General features: G+C 37.5%; 1 protein-coding gene across 1 annotated transcript; it reads right to left on the reverse strand.

Annotated features, from left to right (window-relative positions):
- Positions 1–5,245: 5,245 nt before the first annotated feature.
- Positions 5,246–5,839, reverse strand: LOC127104353 (mitochondrial outer membrane protein porin 2-like). The gene has a single exon (XM_051041535.1). It carries the CDS (start codon positions 5,837–5,839, stop codon positions 5,246–5,248), a length of 594 nt encoding a protein of 197 aa, XP_050897492.1.
- Positions 5,840–10,745: the final 4,906 nt, after the last annotated feature.

Genomic DNA, 10,745 nt, shown 5'->3' on the forward strand with positions numbered 1-10,745 from the left:
TTTGGATTTAGTGGGTTGATGAAGTATGAACTTCATCCCTCAAGATGAATGGATAGTATTGATCAAGTGAGGTTCATCCCTTTATCAATTTGGGATTATCTATTACTTCATCCCTTCACCTCCATATCAATTCTTAATCCATCAATGGCCAATGACTCCTCACCAGATCAAATGCTAGTTAAGTCATCAATGACCTTCTGTGAGATGATTCAACATGAGCCTGATTGAGATAAGTTTATCCCCTCTTATTTTTGTGTGTAGTATGCTTTAGGATCTTGGCTTTGTACCTTGTCTCTATCATGCATTAGCACGAATATTTTTATTGCCCGACCTCAGATAGTTGTGACTTCTCTATAAGTCAAATTACGATTGCTTAACATAGAGCTAAATTTGTCCCAAAGGCATAGAATTTGTGTAAGTGAGATTGTAAGTCTCTCATTCCTCATGGTATTGTATGAATATTGTACCTCTTTTCAATTTGTGAGAGCTAGTGGCATACTTGTTGATTTATCCAAGTTGGAGCTCTTCTCATGATTGATGTCTAGGTTCATATCTTCATGCTTGTGAGTGGATGGTTGAGTGTTCTCCAAAAACTGACTTAAACAATCTTCTTCTTCCACTAACATTGACTAACATCTTTTATATTGACTTTATTTTAATGAAATTTACTTTAATGCAATTTAAAATTATGCACTTTATCATTCATTGTTATTTACATTTTATGCAATTTGTTTATGTTTCAGTCATCTTCACTTTGCTCACTTGAGCCATATTTTGTGCTTGTATTATATTATGCTTGTGATTTTGCCTTGTTTGTGGTCTTAAGACCTTAAAATACTTAATAAAAAAACAAAAACCCTAAAAAATACATTGGTGGACAGTTGGACCTCTGTCTGAGACTTGATATAAACTTACAAGCTTAGAGTAGGCAACATCCCTATGCTTTGAAGGAAAACTGTCCAAAGCCATTATTTGAGACCTCTATTAGCCAATGTCATTCATCTGATACAAGCCTTGAGAACTCTACTGGTTTATCTGTTACTTTGTCTCTTTGCTTAAGTTGTTATTTTGATCTTATTGTTTCTATTTGATGATTGTCTCTATAAGTTTGCTACAAGGGATATTCATCTGATACATTTGAAGACATTGAAGATTATTTTCTTTTGGAGTGCTTGCTTGGATGTTTGGATATCTTTATTTGATTCCATTTGGTCTTCTTATTAATTACTTAGATGATTATGCTTGTTGCTTTCTTAAAAGTCCAAAGGAAATGAGTTTCTATCAGACATTCTTGTCTTGTGGATGCTTCCCATTGGTTAGATCTTTTCAACTCTAAACTTTTAAATCTTGTCTAGATATTCCCTTCATCTCCTCCTACTTCTCAAATTTCAGAATATCTCCCTCATTTCAAAAACTTCTTTGCTTGTGATTTCAAACTTAGACATGTTTTAATAAGTAGAAACCTTGCCTTATGACATTGAATTTTCATAACATTTTCTTAAATCAAACTTGTATATAAACTTAATCATATTGACTTTAATATCAAAAGACAAAAAGAACTAACAATCCCATCTAATCCTTTTGGCCATTTTGTGCCTCTTTCTTTTAAACTTTTCAAAAAAAGAGAATTTAAATTTTAGTTATCTTTGGTTGAGATATAATTCTCCCTGAAATTCTGGTATCAGATATGAGATGTCGAAGGTAATGTCATGACACTAATATCTGAGTAATGCAAACAGGATAAAGATAGAGAATAGTAATGCAAGATACACAAACAATTGTTAACCCAGCTCGGTCCAACTCACCTACATCTGGGGGCTACCAAGCCAGGAAGGAAATCCACTAAAATAGAATCAGTTTAAAGACTCTACGTACACTTCAACAAGTTACAGTCTTTCTCACCTAATCTTTACCGGTGCAATTTCTACCTAAGCACTCTTAGATATGAGAACCCACTCACTTCCCTACAATCACACCTGTGATTTTAAACAACAATCCCTTGAGAAAAGAAAACACTTTTCAATAACACACTCTTGATTTTACTTCATAGTTTCAATCAAGAAGACACACTCTTGATTTTGCTTAACAACTTTTGATCAAGAAGACACACACTTGATCTTGCTTCACAGCTTTGATCAAGTAGACACACACTCTTGCTTAACAGCTTTAGAGTGACAAATTACAACCACAAATCAGATCAATTCAATCATCAATGGATGACTTGAATGGCTTACAAGTCTCACGACTAAACAAGACACAAACCCTAGCTCTCTCTCTGTATTTCGCTCAGTATTGGTTGTGTGTTCAATCAGGTTTTCCAAGTCCCTTTTTATAGAAGCTTTCAGCTGGGCTTGGACATCTTGAAAACCCTAAATCTATTTTCCAATTAAATCTTCTCATGACAGCTGGTTAGAACTCCTTGGAAAATAAGTAAATCAGGTTGTAATCCAGCAAATCAGATCTTCAATCATACATAGATCGCCATTAATTGTGCAATCACAAAACACCAGACATTCACACTGAATGTTCTGTATACAAGATGTCATGACATCGGGTCTGACATCCTGGAACAATCCTGCATAATTCCATAATTCCTTTTATAATTTCCAGCAGGTACAAACATCAGATGTCATGACATCGTGTATGACATCCTGAAACAATCCTGCATAGTTTCCATTTAAACTCCAGCAGGTACATAACATCAGATGCCATGTCATTATGACATTCTGAAACAATCCTGCATGATTATGTTTCTTAAGCTCCAGCAGGTACATAGGATATCTCATGTTAAGACATCACACATAACATCTTGTGAACACTCTTTGTTTTACCAAAATTGCTGCCAACACTTAGAACCAACAAACTCCCCCTTTGGAAAATTTTGGCTAAAACATATATCTGTCCTTTTTGCTCACAAGAAAACTATCAGCAGTTAAACAACAGTTTAAACAACAGCAGAACCAAACACAATTACTAGCTAAGCTACTAGCAATACACACATGCACAAGGGTACTTCTCCTCCCCCTAAATCTGTGCAACACAAACAGAATTACTAGTTATGGATGCAACTAGTAAGACAAACAAATGCACAAGGGTACTCCTTCTCCCCCTAAATCTGTGCACCACATACATCTCCCATGATAATAACAACACCTGTAACCACAACACTTGTAATAGTTAGAATGTCATTCTGACATCTGGTTCAACATCAACACCTGTGCACCACATCATCAGACATCCCCTTTGACATCTGTAAACAGAACAACATTCTGTTTTACAACAAGGACATCTCCTTCAATAATAGTTGTTCAATAATAGTTGTCCATCTGTTCAGCTATACCAGCACATACATCTCCTCACAGCTCCACATCTCCTACATCACTTCTCCCCCTTTTTAGTCAAAATTTTAACCAAAGGTGACCAATTAGACAAAATAAATGTCAATTAGCCTAGCAGAGAATGTCACCAAAGATGTCATAACATATAACATGTTAAAACATAATTGTTCAGGAGATACATACCATCATCATACACAGCTATGATAGCTGAGATAATGAACAAATCCATGTGTCATACCCCGATTTTGGTCCTGAATTTTTTCCATTTTTTTCATTTTTATTTGGCACTTGGCCTAAAGTTCACTTGCATACATTCATGACCAAAGGCAACCGTCCATTCCCAAATCCATATTTTGTGATAAACATTGGTTATTATTTAGCTTTTTGATCATGATGCTTTGTGATTACAAATTGGATTTTAGTTATTTGATTTTAATTTTCAATTTTAATTTAATTTCAAAGTAAATCTAATTCCAAATTTCAAGTTAATCTTAATTGTGTTTTACTAATGATTCAAACTCTAATTGATTTTAATTTCCAAATAAATGTTAGAGTTGATATCAAAGTAATTTTAACAAATTATAGATTAATTTGATTTTAATTGGTTTTTTTTGGTTTTTTTTTATTTTTAATTGACATTGTGATTAGTCTCAGGTTATTTCTAAAATCCATATCCATTTTTATAACCAAACATGATCCATCTTCCATCCATAGTTCATCTCAAATCAAAATAGCACATACACACATTTCATAACATTCAATAATATTTAGCTTTCAAGCATTTCCAAAACCATATTCATACATACATGTTTCTCCCAAATGCACGTCCATTTTTACAACAGTAAACCATATTTCACCAAGTAAAAGCATCCTAATTACAAACCATGACTCATTCAAACCAAAGCCATTGCGTCATCCCACGGACCTTTGATTACAATGTTTGAAACGAAATGCAAAATTCAAACCAACACATTCACATTTCAAAGCTGCTACAACCTTGGGCAATCCCCGAAATTACAGCGGATTATCATTTGTTACATCCAATTTTCAAATTCACAAAATAGAACCTTCATGACAATACAACACACAAAAAGCTAACACAAATAATCCTAAATCTAGCAACTTTGCCGCCTACCAAATTCAGAGTTACTAATCTCATTGGCAGCACAATCCTCAATCCTCGTTTCTACACTTGGAATCACTCATTAACACTCGATTTTGATTGATGTGATTAAATTATGGAAAAATTCCCAAGATCAACAAGGAACCCACTCTTCTCAAACCCTTGTTAATGCTACTCAATGCTCTCAGTATCTGCTACCATTTAACATTGATGCTGCCGCTCAGGATGCCGTTTTGCGCGAACAAGAACTTGCAACTCAGAATATCATAAGGACCCAGAGAGAGGTGACAACTACCACATCACCTTCCAAGGATAATTTTGACATATTCTCTGCCCGTCATCACCCCAATGCTTTGAAGGAACATCTCTTGAATATGGCCACTGAGCATAGGTCTGAAATCGCTCTTAAGCATGGAAAACCTGCACTTCCACAAGTCAACACAGAAATAGGCAATGGATATTGTGTACCTGGTGGAGGTGCCTATAATGATATTCCCAAGCTTAACACTGATCCTGACAACAGTGCATTCAGTCTGCCCGAATCTAAATTTGATAGATATTCAGAGCAGACATCTGCAGGTAAAGAATTGCCCGAGTTCCTCAAGCAGAAGTTAAGAGCTCGGGGTGTTCTTAAAGATGATATACATACCAAAGATATTAAAGGTACTTCAGCTGAACTTAGGGGAAATGAAAACTTACCTCCAGGATGGTTTGTCATGAAGGTGGAAGCAAAATATCCGGGGAGTGGTGCATTTTACTATTATAATGAAAGTACCGGGAAGAGTCAACGGGCAAAACCTTGCGAAGCATCCTTAACTGAGCAATCAACACCGTCTTTGAATCTTCCGGAAAATTGGGTGGAAGTATGCGAACTCGGCATCTTCAAACACAATCCAACATTATACTTTGTAAGCTTCCCAACACTTGTGGAGTGGCTAGTTTCCGCGCCAAATGCAATCCCAGGAGTACCAATTGTCGCAGAAAAATCAATAGCAGGGTTGCAATTTAAAACAACAGAAGTAGTAAAACCAGCATGATCATGAAGATATTGAACCTCAATCTTTCCGGATTTGTAATCAGGTAATCGAATAGAAGCAACGGCTTTCGCAGAAGACACAAAATCTGTGAGAGTAAATGTTGTCAACACACTTGATTCGGTATCAACTTTGAAAAGAAGAGTATTCTTTTTGTGGTTAATTTGAGCAGCAACATCACCGGAGGAAAGTCCTCTACTCTTCAATAACGTTGAATGCAAATCGATGCCGGAGTTGGTGGAGGAGGATATTGTGAACCGTTGATCGGAGTTGTAATCTTTGGTAAGGATATCTCTGGATAATATTCCGATGTCGGAGAAGATACCGGGGCCTTTGGAAAACATTGTTGATGATGTTGTTAGGAAGTTTGGTGTGAGAGTACGATTTTGACTATTGTAACACCCTTCTAAAATACCCCAATAATTAATTAAAACAACAAATATAAATCAGAGTAGATATGCAATTTAAGGGTGTCACACTTGACACTTCACACCATTCACCAAAATAGTTTGTCATGCTCATTTATTAATCAAAATAAAACATTGCACAATACGCAGCGGATAAAGATCAAATCAATCATGCAAACCATGTAATCACATTACATGTAAAACTGTTCAACAACCACAATGAAAACAAAGTAAAACATCCCGTCCCGATGTTACATCTACCAGAGCATGACCCACTAAGGAACTACACTAGACTCCAAGCACTAGCTTCTACTCAATCACCGCTCGTTACCTGAAACATAGTTGTAAGGGTGAGTTCCTCAATCGATATAATAAGCATTATAAAATATCATGTAATGCTAAGTAAATTAACACATTTCATCACCCTAATCATATCACACATTCAGCAACGGCAACATCAACTCATAATCATAATCATACTCAACCCAACACAAACACACGTATAATATTGGAATACATCCATTCATATTATACGCCATACATATATTATGCAATGAGACTCCATGCATGCGGTACCGACTATTCGTGAACACATAGTTCAACCTCACCGATCAAACCCAGATACGGCTACCAAGCTCACTAGTCCCACTCATTTGAGACCTAGTGACTCACTCACTAATTCCTCACCATGGGAATTAGCTACCACCCCAAGGGCTATGCTATGCACGCTAAATCACCTAGCATGCAAACATCAACAACAATCCACAATAACTCACTCACTAATTCCTCACCATGGGAATTAGCTACCACCATAAAGGCCATACTATGCACGCTAAATCACCTAGCATGCAACATCAACAACAATCCACAATGGACATATGCTCACACTCTAAGCCATAAACAGTCCATCCACAATTGCATACATAATAGATATATTCACAGCATTATGCATACCATCACACATCATCAGCATATTTATCACATAATCATATCATATCATGCCAAATTAATAAACCACAGTATTAGCACACTCTACTAATACCTATCTGCTCAAAACAACGGGAAATGATCCCTACTATATCATACACCAATATAGGCCAATCATCAAATATGTTCACAATATTTAAATATCAAATTTCCACTTTTCCAACAGTGTTAACCGGTTAACACCCTGGGTTAACTGGTTAACGCAAAACAGAACACGCTTCCTGGCACATTTTAACAGTGTTAACCGGTTAACACCCTGGGTTAACCGGTTAACGCAAGACAGACAACAATTTCTCATAATTCATAACAGTGTTAACCGGTTAACACCCTGGGTTAACCGGTTAACGCAGAACAGAAATAAATTCTTTTAATTATCATAACAGTGTTAACCGGTTAACACCCTGGGTTAACCGGTTAACGCAAGACAGAAAGCTGTTCCTGCGCTAACACGAACAGAATGCAGAATTACCCGTATTTTTCGCCGTCGGAGGACTTCCGGACCTCCGATTTCGATTCCGTAAACGGCTACACGTCCATAAAATCACAACTCATCCAATTATAGATTTAATCACAGTTTTTAACGTAATTTGATCATCACGATTTGCAACATTCATCATCCAAATTAGGGTCAATTCAATGGCTTATTACTACCCATTACATGTTAACCTATAATACCCATTAAACGACGATAAACCCCCCTTACCTGAGTTAATCCGGCAATCCTTTAGCTTCAAGCTTTTCTCTTCTTCAACCCTTGTTCTCTTGCTCTTCCTCTTTGCCCTTTTCTCACTTTCTGTCGCTTCTCTGGTTTTCACGTGAAAAACCCTTTTTACCAAATGGAACTCTTTATATATATTCCAACTTATTATTCCAATAATAATAATTCCAAATAATATTCCAATAATAATCTAATTATTTAATTAAATTAATAAATATACTATTAACTTAATTTAAATAATTATCATATTTTATCGGGGTGTTACAACTCTCCCCCACTAAAAGAGTTTTCGTCCTCGAAAACATACCTCAAGCGAATAACTCTAGATAAGACTCCTTCATCTGACTCTCCAGTTCCCAAGTCACATTACCACCTGCTGGTCCTCCCCAAGCTACCTTTACCAAAGCAATCTCTTTACCCCGCAACTGCTTCAACTCTCGATCCTCGATCCTCATAGGTGATGTTTCAACAGTCAGGTTATCTCTCACCTGTACATCATCTACTTGGACCACATGCGACGAATCAGGAATGTACTTCCTCAACTGAGACACATGAAAAACCTCATGCAAATTCGCAAGTGACGGCGGTAAAGCGATACGATAGGCTACCTCCCCTATCCTCTCCAAAATCTGATAAGGACCAATAAATCGAGGTGTCAACTTCTTCGACTTCAAAGCTCGACCAACCCCAGTTATCGGAGTAACACGAAGAAACACATGATCTCCCTCTTGAAACTCAAGTGACTTCCTCCTATTGTCGTGATAACTCTTCTGACGACTCTGAGCAATCCTCATCTTCTCCTGAATCATCTTAATCTTTTCCGTAGTTTGTTGAACAATCTCCGGTCCAACCACATCACTCTCACCGGACTCATACCAACATAAAGGTGTCCGACATCTCCTACCATACAAAGCTTCAAACGGTGCCATACCAATGCTCGAATGAAAACTATTGTTGTAGGTAAACTCAATCAAAGGTAAATAACAATCCCAAGCACCTCCCTTTTCCAAAACACAAGCCCTCAAAAGATCCTCCAGCGACTGAATCGTCCTCTCAGTCTGACCATCAGTCTGCGGATGATATGCAGAACTCAATCTCAGCTTAGTTCCCAAAGCCCTCTGCAAACCTTCCCAAAACTTCGATGTAAATCTAGGACCTATGTCCGAAATAATACTCGACGGAATACCATGCAAACTTACAATTTTCTCAATATACAACTCAGCTAATCTCTCTAACGGATAATCCATTCTGATCGGAATGAAATGAGCCGATTTTGTCAATCTGTCAACAATCACCCAAATAGCTTCAAAATTCTTAATTGTCCTCGGTAAACCAGAAACAAAATCCATACTGATACTATCCCACTTCCACTCTGGAATAGCCAACGGTTGCATTAGCCTAGACGGCTTCTGATGCTCAATCTTTGACTTCTGACAAGTCAAACAAGAATAAACAAAACTCGCAATTTCCCTTTTCATTCCCGGCCACCAAAATAACTTTTTCAAATCATGATACATCTTCGTAGCCCCAGGATGAATACTCAGGCCACTACGATGTCCTTCCTCAAGAATACTCTTCTTAAGTTCGGTAACATCCGGAATACACACCCGATTACCAAATTTCAAAACACCATTCTCATCAACTCTGAATTCACCACCTTGACCTTGATTCACTAGAGTCAACTTATCAACCAAAAGCATATCGGATTTCTGACCCTCTCTAATCTCATCCAGAATACCACTCGTTAACTTCAACATTCCCAATTTAACACTATTGTGAGTACTCTCACACACCAAACTCAAGTCTCTAAACTGCTCAATTAAATCCAATTCCTTAACCATTAACATAGACATATGCAATGATTTCCGACTCAATGCATCAGCCACTACGTTTGCTTTACCCGGATGGTAATTCAAACCAAAGTCATAATCCTTCAGAAACTCTAACCATCTCCTCTGTCTCATATTCAGCTCTTTCTGATCAAACAAATACTTTAAACTTTTATGGTCACTGAAAACCTCAAATCTTGACCCGTACAAGTAATGCCTCCATAACTTCAGAACAAATACCACAGCTGCCAACTCTAAATCGTGTGTCGGATAGTTCCTCTCATGAACCTTCAGTTGTCTCGAAGCATAAGCTACAACCTGCTTATTCTGCATCAAAACACCACCCAAACCCAACAATGAAGCATCACAGTAAACCTTAAATGGTTCCGATGGACTTGGTAATATCAGAATAGGAGCAGTAGTTAACCTTCTCTTTAACTCTTGGAAACCTTCTTCACATTTTGAGTCCCAAACAAACGCTTGCCCCTTTCTAGTCAACATCGTCAACGGTAACGCCAACTTAGAAAATCCCTCAATGAATTTCCTATAATAACCTGCAAGTCCAAGAAAACTCCTTATCTCAGAAACTGACTTCGGAGCTTCCCACTTAGATACCGCTTCTATCTTAGAAGGATCAACAGCAACACCACCTCTTGAAACCACATGACCAAGAAAACTAACCTCTTCTAACCAAAATTCACACTTGGACAGTTTAGCAAATAACTTCTTTTCTCGTAGAACTCCTAAAACCACTCTCAAATGTTCAGCATGTTCTTCTTCAGATTTCGAATACACCAAAATATCGTCAATAAACACCACAACAAACTTGTCTAGGTACGGATGGAAAATCCTATTCATATACTCCATAAATACCCAAGGCGCATTAGTCACACCAAAAGGCATTACAGAATACTCATAATGTCCATACCTTGTTCTGAAAGCAGTCTTCTGAATATCCTCAGTTTTCACACGTATCTGATGATACCCTGATCTCAAATCTATTTGCTGAACACACTCGCACCAACCAACTGATCCATCAAATCATCAATCCTCGGCAAAGGATACCGATTCTTGATCGTCACTTTATTCAGTTGCCTGTAGTCCACACACAACCTCATAGTACCTTCTTTCTTCTTAACCAATAACACTGGTGCACCCCACGGTGACACACTCGGACGAATAAATTTCTTATCCAACAGATCTTCCAGCTGACTCTTCAATTCAGTTAACTCAACAGCAGACATACGGTACGGAGCCATCGATATCGGCCTAGTACCAGGTACCAAATCAATCGAGAACTCAACTTCAC

This window comes from Lathyrus oleraceus, chromosome 7 (genome assembly GCF_024323335.1).
Source record: "Lathyrus oleraceus cultivar Zhongwan6 chromosome 7, CAAS_Psat_ZW6_1.0, whole genome shotgun sequence".
In the NCBI taxonomy this organism is placed as follows: domain Eukaryota; kingdom Viridiplantae; phylum Streptophyta; class Magnoliopsida; order Fabales; family Fabaceae; genus Lathyrus; species Lathyrus oleraceus.

What these genes read in the sequence shown, in the direction of transcription:
- LOC127104353 (XM_051041535.1), bottom strand. Translation starts at nt 5,839, where the DNA reads ATGTTTTCCAAAGGCCCCGGTATCTTCTCCGACATCGGAATATTATCC.